General features: G+C 39.2%; 1 protein-coding gene across 1 annotated transcript in view; it reads right to left on the bottom strand.

Annotated features, from left to right (window-relative positions):
- Window positions 1-18,537, bottom strand: part of LOC115209349 — a 61,874-nt gene extending 43,337 nt beyond the window's left edge. Inside the window, exon 1 of the mRNA XM_029777718.2 lies at window positions 17,531-18,537. Within this exon, the coding sequence (XP_029633578.1) occupies window positions 17,531-17,579 (49 nt within the window). The 5' untranslated portion in view covers window positions 17,580-18,537. The remainder of the gene's footprint in view (window positions 1-17,530) is intronic.
- Window positions 18,538-18,999: the final 462 nt, after the last annotated feature.

Here is an 18,999-nt window from a genome sequence, read left to right as displayed (position 1 = left end):
TGATTATATCTGCTACGGAATATTTGACTAAACTTGAAACTTAAATGAGGGTCACTCATACAATTATTTAAGGGCAGATAAATGACAGAAGATGAATTAAAATAATTTTTTTGAAAACTTAGCCTTTAACCTTCCTCAATCAGAAATAGCAAAGAGAGATAAACTTGTTTTTAAACCTTTTTCCATAAGAGAGAATATTTTCTTCACGGTAACAGCAGTGAATTTGCCTTTAGAAGTCGAAAATTTCAGAAAGATGTTTTAACTAACCTAAAGTTTGTTTATTGCTAATCACTGCTTGGTACTGATGCTGATATATATATATATATATATATATATATATATATATATATATTAATAAATAAAACATATGCATATATATAAACATATATGTACGTACCTACCTCTACATGTACATATACACGCATATATGAGTACAGGACACCAAAAAGATGTCGAACACAATGAGAAACGAAAACATAGACACAAACCAGGGAACTGGACATTTTTTAAGCAACAAAAAAATAGAGTACAGGACAATTAACACAAAGAAAAAAACCCTTCTTCAGTCGCTATGGTTTCATCTACTCTACGCTTCGAAGGTATATATATATAATTAAAGTTTAGATTTGAGATTTAAAATTTTAGCATCTAAACTGTATTTTGGGTAAATCCCTAGTAGTGTTCCGGCAGAGTACGTTCACTTCTTATGGCTACTTGGACATCCACAGTAAATGCGCAGTCATCGTTGGATCAACGTTAAGAATTCCTCAGTTCACGTTGACTATAGTAGAAATAATTGATATGGAAGATAGAGTATACTGGAAATTTTATTATACATACATATATATACACTCACGCATACATTTCATAGTCATACATACACCCATACATCTGTGCGCATCTATGTCGGTAGTTACTCTCATAACTACAAGAGAAACAAAAGACAAGTTCATCTCCGACTACACCGAAGATCTGCGTGTCCAAAGAGCCCTGTTGTTTTGACATCGTTGTGTCTCGCCAGCCGGACTAATGTACCTAACAAAACATTATTGCTCTTTTTTTATAACTTCAGCAAACGAATTATTTGCTGGTGCATGCTGATATCTACCAACCGATAATAATCGTCAGGTGTTGTTCACCACACAAATGACGATTTATTATTATCAAAGAACTGTTAACCATAAATTTGGATTGTGCACCCAAGTAGAGTGTGGTTGCATGAAAGCCATACCATTAAAGTTTCAAACACTCCTCTCCAGAATAACCTGGAATCCTTCTGGATTGGGTGGGGGTGGATGTGAAGAAACACATAAACGTGATATTAAGTAGCAAACCGCTCTTCTGAAACCTAAAGTATCAGCAAAGAGATTTTAATAATTGAAAAACTGAAGAATGAACATTCACCTGAGAGAGACCGGAAAGTTGACTCCTGGTCCAGGAATTTCACGTTCTACAGACAAGCCTTCATCAACCTGTTCCAAAAAAACAATGGATGGTAAGCTTGAAATATATCGTCTGGCAGTTGCCCATACCACTTTATGCTAAGAACCAAGAAATCCATGTAGGCCTATAGCATTTCTAAATTCAAATTACATAAATCTTAGTTGAATAGAATGACTGATAATGTAGTGAGTAATAAGTTGGAGGGTGGGGGAATCCCCAGCGATGCTGAGTTCAAGCAATGCATGATAATATGCCTAGACGTGCATTCCAATAAAACATGCTGTCAGAAGAATTTCCGATCGCGTACGGACTAAAACAAGAATGTGTCTCGGCGCCTAGACTATTCTCCTTGTTTCTGGCTGCAATGCTTCACGAAGTTCCTCCAGTTAATCCAAGTGTTGACATCAGACATCGATATGACACAGGACTTTTCAATCTTATTTGACTTTGATCTAAATATCTGACACATATGCAACGCATCCCAGAACTTCAGTATGCTGATGACAATGCTGCCGTCTGTTATTCAAAAGAAGAACAACAGTCTGTAAACAATTCTTGCTATGGCCTACCATCGCTTTGGCCTTACAGTAAACATCAAGGAAACCAAGGTCTTTGCAAGCCAGCCCCAAATACCATCTCGAAAAAGTAGAGCATTTTCCATATCGAAGCAGCCTTTTATCAAAGCAGGTGCATCTCAGAAAAGGACGTGGAACACAAAATTAGAGCTGCACACGGAGTATTTGGAAAGTTCATGAAATTCAACAATAAAGCTCTTAACTTAATAACAAAAATTATGGTTTATAATGCTGTTGTCATTTCAACCTTGCTATACGGATGCGGAACATTTAAAATTAAAATTTTGATTTTTTGGGGGGAGCTCAAAAAGCACAAGCAAGGCCATGTAGGGGGACATAGAGTTATGTACAGGGAGGGTGTTCATACAAAGAGTTTAGGCCATTTCTGGTCAAGAGAGACTTTGAACCGAGCGGTTGTCGGCATCTTCACTATCTCGTCCGGCAGCTTATTCCACGGATCCGCAACCCGGACGGAGAAAGCCCTCTCCTTCGATTGAGATGAAATCGTCGTAGATAGAGCTTTTCAGAGTGACCCCGCAGCCCACGCTCTGGAGCAGGAGTGAAGAACAGCTCTTTCGAGAGGTTACACTTTCCGCTTATGATGTTACACTTTCCGCTTAACATGGACTCTATATCATCGTGACATCCAAAATTTAGAATGCTTTTACCAACAAAAGCTTCGTTCAATCTTGAGCATCAAATAGGAACACTAAGTAACCAACAGTCAAAGTATCGGATCGCTGATGATGAAACAACGTCTTCGATGGTCAGGACATGTAGCAAGAATGGCAGAGCCAAGGTTCCCACGCCAAGTCTTATTCAGTGAGATACTTCAGGAAAAATACCGCGGGGTTGCCCTCTTCGAAGATACAAGGACCAACTCAAAGCAACACTGAAAGTAACTGGAATTGAGCCTAGATCATTTGAAACACAAACTCGAGACCGTGCCAAGTGGCGGTGTTCCATCACCATCGGAACCAAAAACTACGAATTCACTAAATGAGAAAAGGAAGGAATCAAATGACAAGAGGGACAGGCTCGGCAAAATCAACCATGTCCTCCTCCAACATTGCCATGCAGTCAATGACATCGAGTCTTATATGTAAGAATTGGTCTACAAAGTTGTTAACGGCATCACCATAAAGGAAGTGTACAGCAAAGAAGAAAATAAATTCTCGGATACGTAACTCTCTCACCTACATATATAGGGAGAATTCACGAAAAATCAAACAAACAAAAGACGAAGACAGGTGGTGTACAAAACAAACGGATATATTATATAAACACTCGGGAATTGAAAAAGTCTTTTACATTTCGAGCCTACGCTCTTCTACAGAAAGGGGAACAGAAAGAAACAAGGAGTGAAAAAAGGAGAGAAAAAAATGTGTGTAGTGGCTACCGATATATACGTATATATAAATATTCTTTTATTCTTTTCTTTTATTTGTTACTTTCAATCATTTGACTACGGCCATGGCGGAGCACTGCCTTTAGTCGAACAAATCGACCCCAGGACTTATTCTTCGTGAGTCTAGTTACTTCAAGTTTCATGCCGGTATAGTGCAATATTTAGGCAACCTTGTGTAACGTACTGTGCACTACCTTGCAATCTCAGGCATTATCCATTTTAACTGTCAGGTCAGATCTGATGTATGCAGCATCGGATCCTACTACTGGTAAACTGTAAACCAGTACAACCTGTGTCAGTGGGGTAGAAAGGGCTCCTTAGCCGTAGTGAAGGCAATCTGTCTAGGGAGACAACCTTATAATAAATCACTCGGTCCGTAGCTTAGAAATACTGGGTTGACGTCCAGCGGGAACAGCTTTGTTTCATGGAGGAGGAAAGATCTTCTTTAGTACTTGGTTGTACAATGCTTTCCAATGTGTGTAGTAGTGGCGCGCGCACACATTATTAGCCATTTGAAAAGACTATAAATGCTATGATGGACCGTGAAGTCTGGCGTAGCATGGTAAATACCATTGTCTCGACCACGGTCGAACAATGATGATGATGATTTTAACTGATCCTGTTTTTTTTTTTACATAATATGTATCAATGGATGGATGGATGGAGGGATGGATGGAGGGAGGGAGGGAGAGATGTGACAATTGTTGAGTGATAAGTAGGCGCAGGAGTGGCTGTGTGATAAGTAGCTTGCTTACCAACCACATGGTTCGGGTTCAGTCCCACTGCGTGACACCTTGGGCAAGTGTCTTCTACTATAGCCTCAGGCCGACCAAAGCCTTGTGAGTGGATTTGGTAGACGGAAACTGAAAGAAGCCCGTCGGATCTATGTATGTATGTATGTATGTATGTATGTATGTATGTGTGTGTGTGTGTGTGTGTATGTATGTATGTATGTATGTATGTATGTATTATGTATGTATGTATGTATGTATGTATGTATGTATGTATGTGTGTGTGTGTGTGTGTGTATGTATGTATGTATGTATGTATGTATGTATGTATGTATGTATGTATGTATGCATGCATGCATGCATGTATGTATGTATGTATGCATGTATGCATGTATGTATGTATGTATGTATGCATGTATGTATGTGTGTGTGTATGTATGTGTGTGAGTGTTTGTCCCTTCCCCCAACATCGCTTGACAACCGATGCTGGTGTGTTTACGTCCCTGTATCTTAGCGGTTCGGCAAAAGAGGCCGATAGAATAAGTACTAGGCTAACAAAGAATAGCTCCTGGGGTCAATTTGGTCGACTAAAGGCGGTGCTCCAAAACAAGTAAAAGAATAACTATTCACTCACGTACACACACATATGTGTATGTGTATAAATGAAAGTATAGATGTATGCAAATATATATCTATGTATATGTTTACATATATATTATCGTATGGTCTGCAAAGTTGTTAACGGCATCACCATAAAGGAAGTGTACAGCAAAGAAGAAAATAAATTCTAGGATACGCAACTCTCTCACCAATATATATAGGGAGAATTCACGAAAAAAAAAACAAAAACAGAAGAGGAAGACAGGTGGTGTACAAAACAAACAGATGTATTAGTATAAATGCTCGGGAATTGAATAAGTCTTTTACGTTTCGAGCCTACGCTCTTCCACAGAAAGAAACAAGAAGAGAAAAAAATGTGTGTAGTGGCTACCGATATATATACATATATATAAATATTCTTTTATTCTTTTCTATATTAGGTTGTTCCGAAAATAATGGTTGACTTCAGAAACATAATTTTATTCTGGAAAATGAACAATAGAAATGTCTTGATTAGTTGAAGTATGAGCCGTGAACATCAATGCATCTCTGCCATCGATCAACGATCTTATTTACGCCCATGCTCTTTGATGCTAAGAAATCTTTGAAAGCTGATTCCATCTCTGCTTTGGACCTGAAAGTTTTATAACTTACAAACGTGTTTAAATGCTTTAAAAAAATGGTAGTTAGAATATGGAGGATGTAGTAAAGTCTGTGAGTTTCTGTAACGTCATTCTTGCAACATGTGGCTTTGCATTATCGCAGAGCAGAATTGGGCCACGCCGATTCACCAATGCAGATCTCATTTTATGCAAGTGAACATGCATTTCAGCGAGTTGATTGCTGTAAACCTCTGCTGTAATGGTGTAATTGGCTTCCAGAAAGCTGTAATGGACAACACCAATTGCAGGCCACCAGACTGTCACCATAATATTTTGCTGTTGCAACTTTGGCTTTGGGAAATGTTAGAGGGACTCATCACGATCAAGCCATTGACCTGATCGTTTATGGTTATCATAAAGGATCCACTTTTCGTCACAAGTGACTATTCGGTCAACAAAAAGGGAAAGGATCAGTGATGTTTCGCAGAAAGAGCATCGAGCACACTTCAAAACGTCGAACTTTTTGATTTTCATTGAGTTCATGTAGTATCCATTTATCGCAGATTGCGTGAGACCGTTGTAATACCGACACCAAGTGCCTGAGACATTTCTTTGACGTAGGTTTTATTCAATAATTGCTTTCAATTGTTTATTGTCAAGACTGCACAGACTGTCCTCTACCTTCTTCATCTTCAAGGCTCTCATCAACTCTACGGAATTTCTAAAACCACCTTCGTACTCTGCAATCACTTGTGGACCCCTCTTCCCATGCTCTGTTGATATTTGAGCAGCAGTTTAAGAGGCATTGTGCCCAAGCTTGAACTTATGCAAGAAAAGTAAGCGAAGGTCCTTTTTGGTCAAGTTCATAATTAAAGGCGCCTATGCTTCAAGAATGTTTTCTGTCTGAAACAAGTAGAAATTTATTAAGGAGCACACATCAATTATTAAGTATGTCGAAATTCACCCAAAATATATTTAAAATACTGATAAAATTGCATTTCAAAACACAACACTTAGAGCAGCCATTATCTTTGGAAAAACCTAATATATATATATATATATATATATATATATATATATATATATATATATATATATATAAATGAAAGAATTGAGTCGAACGACGATTTTAACAAAATTCCTTTACTCTCGACACATGTTTCGAAGGCTGCATATTCCTAATTCCGAAGGAATAAAGGGTGCATTATGCCGCCATCTCATCAGGAAAGACAAGGAACTTATGTCAGCACCATGAAGAGCAAAAACGTTTAGATGACTGCCCACACACACACACACACACATATATATATATATATATATATATATATATATATTATATATATATATAGGCACAGGAGTGGCTGTGTGGTAAGTAACTTGCTTACCAACCACATGGTTCCGGATTCAGTCTCACTGCGTGGTACCTTGGGCAAGTGTCTTCTACTATAACCTTGGAGCCGACCAAAGCCTTGTGAGTGGATTTAGTAGACGGAAACTGAAAGAAGCCTGTCGTATATGTGTGTGTGTGTTTGTTTGTATGTGCGTGTGTGTGTGAGAGAGAGTGTGTGTATTTGTGTGTGTGTCTGTGTTTGTCCACCCACCCCACCATCACCTGACAACCGATGCTGGTGTGTTTATGTCCTCGTAACTTAGCGGTTCCGCAAAAGAGCCCGATAGAATAAGTACTAGGCTTACAAAGAATAAGTCCTGGGGTAGATTTGTTCGACTAAAGCTGGTGCCCCAGCATGGCCGCAGTCAAATGATTGAAACAAATAAACAAATAAAAGAATGTGTGTGTGTGTGTGTGTGTGTGTGTGTGTGTGTGTGTGTGTAACGGAAATGCAGTTCGTTGAAGTCGAGGGTCACAAAGGTAAGGGTAATGGTTGAGGTGGAATCAGTGGTCACCAGTGTAACGGTTGTTGTTGCAGATGAACGAAGAACTGTGATCGAAGATGTAAAGAAATATTTATTTACCGTTACTTTAAAATATGCCATACTACGACGAGTAGGTTAGTGTAATAGTATAACACGACGCAGAAAGAATTCGCTGACCATGGGACCCCAATTTAACTAGAAGAAAATACGGAAGTCCGCACATGCAACCTTTTCGGCACACGTGCTTTTCGTATCGTCCCGACGTACAGACCCTGCATTATCTACGAACTTTTGCACGTATATAAGACTCTCATATAGACTTTCAACAACTCTTTTTCGTTGCATGCACATCTTTTTCTTTTTTGTTTCACTTTCAGCAATAGACTATTAACAAGGGCACTAATTCCAGCTAAGTTTGCCAGTTTTTGTTTACTCGTTTTTGTACCGTTCATTTCTTTTGCTGCACCACACAACGTTCATACACGTAGCTGCATGCTTAAACTGTCACATTCTCGCACCACACCATGCTTTTCTCGCTTGCTTTCCATGTTCCCTGCGCCTTCTTAGACACAACTCACCTCTGTAAGACCCTAGGTCGGTCGCGTATACATAGGGAAAGTTGTTTTCCATTACAACGCACCTGCATGATGCCACTACATCACTTTCCCTCCAGAGAGGGTCCGAGAAAAGGAATGTGACGGTTTAAGCATGCAGCTACGTGTATGAACGTTGTGTGGTGCAGCAAAAGAAATGAACGGTACAAAAACGAGTAAACAAAAACTGGCAAACTTAGCTGGAATTAGTGCCCTTGTTAATAGTCTATTGCTGAAAGTGAAAAAAAAAAAAAAAAGGTGTGCATGCAACGAAAAAGAGTTGTTGAAAGTCTATATGAGAGTCTTATATACGTGCAAAAGTTCGTAGATAATGCAGGGTCTGTACGTCGGGACGATACGAAAAGCACGTGTGCCGAAAAGGTTGCATGTGCGGACTTCCGTATTTTCTTCTAGTTAAATTGGGGTCCCATGGTCAGCGAATTCTTTCTGCGTCGGCTGGATTGCATTGTAGTGAAGTTAATCGCAGTATAGTGCATTTTGTTGCGCGTACTGTAACAAGTGGGGATCTTTTCGGTTTGAACGGCAGTTTTCAACATAATTTCTAGGTAACTAAAAAATTTTAAACTTCGTATACTGGTAGAATGTGTTTATAAAACATCTTTTTCTCTTGGCTTCATTGAGAAAATTCTATAGTTTGTAAGATATTTGTTGTTTTTTTCTTCAATTTCTGCAATTTCAACCAATCACTGACGTTCATTGAGGTAAAAAAAAACATTCTGTGCCGTATGAATATGTCCCTCGTTTAAGAAACAGATTGGGTTTATTTACATTTGTGAAGAAAGAAAGATACCCTTCCCCCACCCCTAACCCTAACCCTAACCCTAAAAGAGATTGAAATGCAATAGATCAATACTAGGGTCATAATTATGGGTGACAATTTCATATGACACCGCTAGAAAAAACTGCCGTTCAAACCGAAAAGATCCGATAATTCTTTCTAGACGGGGTGACCAATGTAACAGCAATAGTATTCGTTGTTGCATCAGAAGGAAATAGTTCTTTCTAGTCCGGGTTACCAATGGTAGAGACCGTGGTTTTACGAGAAGGAATGCGTGTTCTTAGTCTGGTCACCAATGTAAGGGTTGTTAAGGTGTGGGTTGCCAGTGTAACGGTTGTAAGATGAACGAAGAACAGTGATCGAAGGTGTAAAGAAACATTCATTTACTGTTACTTTAATATGGGAAGCTCTCCGTCGGTTACGACGACGAGGGTTCCGGTTGATCCGATCAACGGAACAGCCTGCTCGTGAAATTAACGTGTAAGTGGCTGAGCACTCCACAGACACGTGCACCCTTAACGTAGTTCTCGGGGATATTCAGCGTGACACACAGAGAGTGACAAGGCCGGCCCTTTGAAATACAGGTACAACAGAAACAGGAAGTAAGAGTGAGAGAAAGTTGTGGTGAAAGAGTACAGCAGGGATCACCACCATCCCCTGCCGGAGCCTCGTGGAGCTTTAGGTGTTTTCGCTCAATAAACACTCACAACGCCAAGTCTGGGAATCGAAACCGCGATCCTACGACCGCGAGTCCGCTGCCCTAACCCCTGGGCCATTGCACCTCCACACATTCATACTTTAATATATGCCATACTACGACGGGTAGGTTAGTGTAATAATATAACACAGTTCGTAAAGCATGCAAGGTAAAGGAAGTTAATTTCGGCCTGTATATGTGTATACACGATTTCGTAGCAGTATATAGACAGAGATATGGTAATCAGAAATATTAAATTTCTAAGTATCTCATAGAGATGCAGATATTTCGTAACTGTTTCAGTTGTACGGTAATTCACAATATTTTCACTTGATTTTTATAAATGAGGCCCGCCAAGGTTCCAAAGACACACTGTGCGGCCCGCGATCAAAAAAGTTCGCCCACCCCTGTCATAGAGATATGTGTGGTGGCGGAGCGATAGGGTGGTTGTATACTGTCAACTTAACGTGACAGTCCCGTAAAGGGAATTACACCAACGCTATTTAGCCCTAAGAAGCATCGACGCTTCCTGTCGGCCTTGACACATTTCCTGTGTCCTTATATATTCACGAAGGGGAGACAAACACCCCCAACAGCTAGGCCTGCATCCAGAGACATACTTGTTTCTGGGTCTTGCCCCTCATCAGTCTAAGTCGAGGGAAGTTGTGTCTCATAGTTGACCGTTTGTTACCTTCTTTCTCCCTCTGACCGTTTGTCTTTAGTGGCTGCCTGCTTGTGACCATGATTCTAGATGTCCGTTCACTAACTAATTTTGCCTTGCCAAATTCTAGTATTTATAACTATCCAAAACAAGTTAGAAAGAGAGACATATTGTTGAGAACAATGGATTTCACTGGTGGTACCTGTTGTCTCAATTCTAACTTTTGGTGGCCTAGAAGAGGTTAGAAGGGTCTGCTTAGTGAAGGCATATGGTAAATGTAACTGATGTCACTCACAAAAAAACTATTGCTTTACCGTGAGAAAAGTGCTGTTGAACTGTTAAGTGAAGTTTGGCTATCGAGGATCGAATCCGCGCTATGCTTGCATGAAGCCACTACATATATACATTCGACGTCATCGTTGGTTTTATCTCGTATCCGAGAATTTATTTTCTTCTTAGCTGTACACTTCCTTTATGGTGCTGTCATTGACAACTTTGCCGACAAATTCTTATGTAAAAATTTGAGTTACAGTTCTGTGATTATTTTGTAGCTTAAATTATATATATATATATATCAAATATTAATTTTTTTATGCATTGTGGCGGAAATTTCCATGTAGCCTTTTTAGTTTTCGGTCCCTCTCCATGCAGAAAATATTTTCTCTATTGCAAAAATTGCCTCCATCCTTACCCACATACCAACTGTCTCTGATAAAAATTTCTGTAATCATTTCTCGTGTAAATATCTAATTTAGCACAAGGTCGAAATTGTTCAGTCTCTAACCATGCGTTATATCCGTATATACTCATAAAGCGTTTAAGTTTTCCTTTTCTTTTTGAAATAAATTTCTTTAATATTTAAGTGAAAAAGAAATATAAGTATTTGTACGCATTTAAAGAACTCTACGACACTTCAGATTTCTTCTATACAACTTTTATTGGGCTAATATTTAAAGAAAAATTATATTTGTATTGACTGTATTCAGTTCAGAATATTGACATCTATAGTACAAGTTGCGTATACCTACAGACACCGGGGAAGACGAAGAGAGAAAGCAATACGAAGATTTCCACGGCTTGTATTATGCGTCTAATTCCTGGATTTTCATCCGAACTAACTTGGCTTTTGATGAAGGGCCTATAAAGTAAGGTTAACATAAGTCCCGGTTCGAAATTTTCTTTCCCCTTTTTTTTCGTAAATCTAGCAATTTTATCTTCATTTCACAGAAAATGTGTAAGGCATTAATTAATACTGATTAACCAATCTGGCACGTTGTGAAACACCTATCACAGGAACCTGGCCAGAACCTGACGTATAACAGGAATATGAAATGAAACACTCTGCTTCACTCATAAGCAAATTCCTCAAAACTTCTTCCTAAACTTCTTCCGTGTGCCGTCATGTCCGTCCTCTAATTCGCCATACTTTTGCCAAGCAATCGCTCAACATTCGATGCAACCCCAAACAGGTTCATGCACTCCATAATCTAAGAATGTGGGATCATATCGTACGCCTTACGGTAGTCGAGCCATGACATGGCTAAATTACTTTTCCTCCTCTTGCAGTCTCTGAGTACAGTTTTATCTATCAGGAGTTGATCCTTGGTACTTCTGCATTTACGCTTGGACTTACCCTTCTGCTCGTGTGGCAGGGCTCCATTTTTTTCCAGATGTTCATACATTGACTTTGCGAGTATTCCAGTCAATAACTTCCACATAAGTGGCAGACAGGATATTGGCCTGTAATTTTCTACCGTATTGCCTTTTACGATGTTTTTCAGGCACAGTACTGTCCAACCATTCTGGTGTTGCTTGGTCGGCATTTAACAAGGTGTTGAGTTACGCAGCTATTCGTGCATGGCATTTACCAAATCTTTTATTATAATATTTGCTATCTCTCAAAGTTATCTCTCTAGTTTTCTGTCTTTTATGCTGTAGGTACTTGGTGAAGATTTCTTGTTCTTGAATTGCATGGAGATAGCCTTCAAAGAAGTATTGTCATAAACTTATCGGCAATGAAGATAAAATTGCTAGATTTACGAAAAAAAAGGGGGAAGAAAATTTCAAACCGCGACTTATTTTAACCTTACTTTATAGGCCCTTCATCAAAAGCCAAGTTAGTTCGGACGAAAATCCAGGAAATAGACGCATAATACAAGCCGTGGAGATCTTCGTATTGCTTTCTCTCTTCGTCTTCCCCGGTGTCTATAGGTATACGCAACTTGTACTATAGATGTCAATATTTTGAACTGAACACTGTCGATACAAATATAATTTTTCTTTAAATATTAGCCCAATAAAAGTTGTATAGAAGAAATCTCTCTATATTTGTTATCTCTCAAAGTTTTCTGTCTTTTATGCTGTAAGTGAAGATTTCTTGTTCTTGAATTGCATGGAGATAGCCTTCAAAAAAGTATGTCATAATCTTATCGGTATTCCATGCCAAGTTTTTGATATGATCACTTCCTGCTGTGGTTTGTGTTTTTTTTTTATGTCAAACACCCATGTACTATCTTCTCAGTGAACTGGTTCATTTTTAATTATTTTGTTCTTTTGATAGATTTCACCAATGCAGAGAGTTCTGTATGAGCTCTTATTTTATATCTCTTCTCAAGTTCATTAGTCATCCTAATTATGTTATTGATTCCATGATCACAAACATGGGCAATATAGTGACTGGTCTCTTTCCTCTGTTTCAGATACTGCTCCAGTGTCACAATATGTGCTTGATATGACATCAATACAGATTTGAGACACGGCCACCATCCTTGCGTGGTAAGTATAGCCTGTCTACATCTTCATTGAAGTCACACCGAGAAGCTTGTGAGTTCGAACATCTGTCTCATTGAGTCCTTGTAGTGACCAGTTCAGAAGGCCAAACGTAGGCGCGGGGACAGACACTGCAAAGGTGTTGTGAGAAAAATACCTATTGTAAGTTGAAACCATATTCTCTCAGGGTTATTTATTCCCGGCCCTCTCCTTATTTATGGGTCCATCGTATCTGACATTCTCATCTTGTCCAAGATACCTATAATTGCCACCTGACTATAAGGGTTGTATTGTCAAGCCGTTCGTTTTCAAGTTACCAGAGGAGTGCGCAACTTTTCCACGTTTTATGATAAAAAAACGCGCATTTGGACTCACCAAATTTCATTCCAATGTCTGTAAAAAGTTGGGAAATGAGGTCCAACTGCTTTTTTTTTTACATGGTTGATTATTTAACCCATACAGTTTCAGGTCGACAACGAAGAAAAGATGAGAAATACTTCTGGATCCATTTCTTTGGCCACAATATTTTGGGAGCAAATATGATAGTGAGTTTAATGAGACCACGAAGAGCATCATCGACAAACTATCACCTTGAAAGACACCTCTTTAGTAGTGAATGCTGACCGACTCAATTTACTCCTTACCACTCCTAAGGAGGAGAAAAGTGGTGTACCAAGTGTTGTTCAGGTATTCAATGGCGCTCAGTAGTGGTCGTGGGACTTTAACTAACTACGTATGCGTGCATGTATGTATGAAAGCACGTTTTTATGTATATAAATGGAAGCACTCCATCGGTTACGACGACGAGGGTTCCGGTTGATCCGAATCAACGGAACAGCCTGCTCGTGAAATTAACGTGTAAGTGGCTGAGCACTCCACAGACACGTGCACCCTTAACGTAGTTCTCGGGGATATTCAGCATGACACAGAGAGTGACAAGGCCGGCCCCTTGAAATACAGGTACAATAGAAACAGGAAGTAAGAGTGAGAGAAAGTTGTGGTGAAAGAGTACAGCAGGGATCACCACCATCCCCTGCCGGAGCTTCGTGGAGCTTTAGGTGTTTTCGCTCAATAAACACTCACAACGCCCGGTCTGGGAATCGAAACCGCGGTCCTATGACCGCGAGTCCGCTGCCCTAACCACTGGGCCATTGCGCCTCCACTATGTATATAAATATGCTTGTATTCAATCATGTTTGATGCATGTATACATATTAGCAAGATAGAGCATAGAAAAACAAAATACCTTATTGTAATTTTTAAAATCATTGCAAGACCAAATCAAAATGGAAAATGTAATAATATTCAATGACAATTTATGTTTTTCTAATTCGAAGTGGGGCGATACGATTTCTCTTTCATAATAATAATTGTCAATGAGTATATCATTATTGCCCAAAATAAAGGTAATTTCAAATTCTTCTGTAAATATGCTGCAATGATTTTTTCTCTTGGCAACGTGTACAGAAGCTTGCTGACGTATATTTATAAACAGTGGAGGCGCAATGGCCCAGTGGTTAGGGCAGCGGACTCGCGGTCGTAGGATCGCGGTTTCGATTCCCAGACCGGGCGTTGTGAGTGTTTATTGAGCGAAAACACCTAAAGCTCCACGAGGCTCCGGCAGGGATGGTGGTGATCCCTGCTGTACTCTTTCACCACAACTTTCTCTCACTCTTACTTCCTGTTTCTGTTGTACCTCTATTTCAAAGGGCCGGCCTTGTCACTATCTGTGTCACGCTGAATATCCCCGAGAACTACGTTAAGGGTACACGTGTCTGTGGAGTGCTCAACCACTTGCACGTTAATTTCACGAGCAGGCTGTTCCGTTGATTCGGATCAACCGGAACCCTCGTCGTCGTAACCGACGGAGTGCTTCCAAATTTATAAACAGCGACGCAAATGGCAAAGATGTGTGTAGCATTATTAGTTCTCATGATCTCAGTTGATATATTTATTCATCGCCTTCAAAAACATTTCACGTTGCACTTGATGTCAGTCAACGAAACATAATGCAGATGTCTCCTATTTACCAACTAAACCAGCAATTTATGGCCATGTCCTCGCTAACTTTTTTTTATCCTCACAATAAGAATTAAACAAGAATTAAACTGTAAGAATAACGTCAGCATCCTACATACCGTTCCAATTTTCGCTATTGACAGTAAAATTAAAAATAAAATTACATCAACAATAATGCAGAGGAAAATTGTGAAATCACTTATACAAAGTTATTAACATCATTCTCATTATCAATATTTTTAACAATACAACAGTTCGAGATGAGCTAACGAAGGAGCCTCTCTCTACTAGGTCCTTCGTGCTACAAGATATAGCAGTCAATTTCCTTTAAATCACATGTTATTGTTTTAAATGAAGACCACATGGGACGTTATAGTCCTTGATATGCAAACAAGGCTGACCTTGGGGTAAATAGCACCATTAATAGCAACACAATTGTTTTTTTTTTAATGGTTGTCCAGAGATTAAGAAAGAGAAAAACTAGTAATGGTAATAGCGAAATAATAATAATTATGTGGTTTAACATTTTGGCACAAGGCCAACAGTTCTTGAGAGACAGAGGAAGTCAATTATATAGACCCCAGTAATTGCCGTGTACGTATTTTATCGACCCCGAAAAATGAAAAGTAAAATCGGCCTCGGCGGAATTTGAACTTAGAATGTTGAGACAGACGAAATGCTGCCGAGAATTTTCTCCAGCGTACAAACGATTCTTATTTCTTTATTGCCCACAAGGGGCTAAACATAGAGGGGACAAAGCGCTAAACATAGATGGGACAAATAAGGACGGACAAAGGGATTAAGTCGATTAGATCGACTCCAGTGCGTAACTGGTACTTAATTTATCGACCCCGAAAGGATGAAAGGCAAAGTCAACCTCGGCGGAATTTGAACTCAGACGAAATACGGGTACGCATTTCGCCCGGCGTACAAACGATTCTGCCAGCACATTGCTTTAATAATAATTTCAAAGTCAGCGATTTCGGTGGGGAGAGGTAAGTAGATTACATCCACCCCAGTACTCAGCTGGTACTAATTTTATCGACGCAGAAAGAACAGAAGGCAAAATAGACGTCGGCAAAATTTGAACTCAGAACGTAAAAAACGAACGAAATACCGTGAAGCATTTTGCCTGGCGTGCTAAAGGTTCTGTCAGGTTGTCTATAATAATAGTAACAATGCTTTCTGCGATAGGCACAAGGCTTGGAAGTTGGGGTGGCGGGGGGGGGGGGTAATCGATTATATCGATCCCAGTGCTCAACTGGTACTTATTCATCAACCACAGACGAAATGCCGCTAAGCATTTTGTCCGGCATACTAACGATTCTGTCAGCTCGCCGTCTGAATAATAATAATAATAATAATAATAATTAATTCTTTTTATTGGCCACAAGGGCTGACAAATATGATTGGAAAACATAAAGGGACAAAACAGGACGAAAGGTTACAAAAGGTTTGTGAAAAAAAAAACCGAGTGAAAAGCAGTTTAACGACCAAAAATTTTAACAAAGAAAAACTAATAATAATAATTACGGAGATGTACTTGCATAGCGAGTGACCTGATCTGAGATCGTGTGCTGGAACGAAAACAATTGCAGCGTTGAAGGTGTTTATAAGCCATTTAAGAAACAGAGACAAAACCGTCAGATTCACTTCAACATTTAAATTTAATTTGTCAAAATATTTTCGTCGCTTTGAGACGGCGACCTGTTCACTGACAAAACTTCGTGCTGGGCCCAAGGCCAGCAAGTTCAGGGAAGGGAGTGAGTTGAACATCGACTCTAATGTTCAACTGACACTTATTTTATCGACCCCGAAAGGATGAAAGATAAACTCGACTTCAGCGGAATTTGAACTCGGAACGTACAGGCGAACGAAATGCCGCTAAGCCATTTGCCTGACCTGCTAACGATTCTGCCAAAATAAATATAACAACAACAACAACAACAAAAATAACAATCCTTTCTACTATAGGCGCAAGGCCCGAAATTTGTGGGGAGGGGTAAATCGATTATATCGACCTCAATAAGTAACTGTTACTTATTTAAGCGATCCTGAAGGGAATAAAGGCAAAGTCGACCTAGGCGGAATTTGAACTCAGAACGTAAAGACGGACGAGATGCCATAAAGCATTTTTCCTGGCGTGCTAACGATTCTGCCAGCTGGCCCTCTTAATAATAACGACAATGACAACAACAACAACAATCCTTTCTACTATAGGCACAAAGCCTGAAATTCGGGGACGGTGGACAGTCGATTACATTGACCCCAGAACTCAATTGGTACTTATTTAGCTACCTCGAAAAGATGAAAGGTAAAGTCGACCTTGGTGGAATAAAAACAACAACAACAATAATAATAATGATAATCCTTTTTGCTATAGGCACAAGACTTGAAATTTGGGCGGGAGGACTAGTTAATTACAAGTGTTCCAGTGTATAACTGGTACTTATTTCTTCGACCCCGAAAGGATGAAATGCAAAGTCGACATCGGCGGAATTTGAACTCAGACCGTAAAGTTGGACGAAATGCCGTTAAGCAATAGTTATAATAATAGTTTCAGATTTTGCTACAAGGGCAGCAATTTTGTGGGGAGGGCATGAGTCGATGAAAGACAAAGATGATTTCGGTAGAATTTGAAATCTGAACGTAAAGAACCGGAAGAAATACGGTTAAGCATTTTGTACGACACTCTAACGATTCAATAGTAATAATAATAATGGTAGATTGGGAGTTGAAAGAGCAATTTTATACTTACAGTGAAAAGAGATGGTCACTATCAGGGAAAGAAGCGCTGACCAGTCCATGCTATACTTCTGTATTGAGGCCTTTTGGTCAGCTGGATAAATTTCTTATAACTTATTGCATGCGGCAACTACGATAATGCACTCTTAATCTGAATCACAGTGCACTAACAGACACTTAGTAAATATGTTCAGATTTAGTTGAGGTACGAATCTGTGCAAATATGTTTTTTTTTTAGGTAGTTAGTAAGTTAATGTAATTAATATTTATGTTTATGTGTATATACTAACGACTGTATGCCTGTACATGTTTATGGGTGTGGATAATACATAGGTGTATAAAATCTGTATAAATGGACTGAAAGATGTAGGCCTCAGTCTATGTATATCTGGATGTAGCAATGTAAAGAGTGTTGTGTTTGTATGTTATGTGTTAGATTGTAGAGCTCTGGGTGTCTATCTATGTCATTGACAACTGTATGCGAATAGCGTGAGATGTGAACTGATGGTGTGTCTATGTATTTAGATGTCAACACATGTATTTTTATGTTTATATGAATGTGTATTTACAAGACTTGGGACCACGATTAAATGTATGTGTGAGCATATGTGATGCAGGCGTCTATTTCTATGTGTTTGTGAACCCTATTTACATGTATGTTTGCCTGTGTATGTTTATGGTAAGTGTTGATTCTGTGTGTGTGTGTGTTTTAACGATGTGCAGGACAGAACGGGTACCTCGGTCTTTTGCTTGAATGGCTACTTGCATTCCTTTTTCCTGTGCCCTGTCGTTGTGGCATTCAATTCTTGAAACAAAGTAACTAAATTATAAAAAGCGAGAAATGGTATGGCAAGAATGAACTAATGAAACTTGGTGGGGGCTATAGTAGTTCCACGTCTATTGCTAGTACTCTGCTTCCACCCCAGCTTCTGCCATTGCCATCCAATTCATCTGCATCTGCTCATGCTGCTGCTGATAATGGTGGCGGTGCCGTTTCTCTCCAGCTTTTCTTTTCCTATCCTCCCTTCTCTTGTTCCCCCCTTCATCTTATTCCAGCTTTGATATTTTTCTCACACAGTTTAATTTAAAACTTTAAAACAAAAATGGAAAGAAAGAAAGAAAGAAAATGCGAGAGGAAATAAGGGATATCAAATCTACTATATTTGACATTGCAATTTTGTTATTCACGACTTCATTTAACAAGAGGCAGGAATTCTACAACTTTGCATCTATTCTCGAAATACATTTCCAGTCACGCACTGAGATTGGCGCACCCTTAGTTCCTAAAACTTATTTCGATCATACACACACACACACACACACACACACACATACACACACACACACACATTCTTATATATATATATATATATATATATATATATATACTTTAATATACATATACATACGTACATACGTACGTACGAAGGTACGTATGTATGTATGTATGTATGTATGTATGTATGTATGTATATGTGTGTG

The sequence above is a fragment of the Octopus sinensis genome, linkage group LG3 (assembly GCF_006345805.1).
Source record: "Octopus sinensis linkage group LG3, ASM634580v1, whole genome shotgun sequence".
NCBI lineage: Eukaryota > Metazoa > Mollusca > Cephalopoda > Octopoda > Octopodidae > Octopus > Octopus sinensis.
Note: the sequence above shows the minus strand (reverse complement) of the source record. Positions and strands in the feature narration are given on the sequence as shown.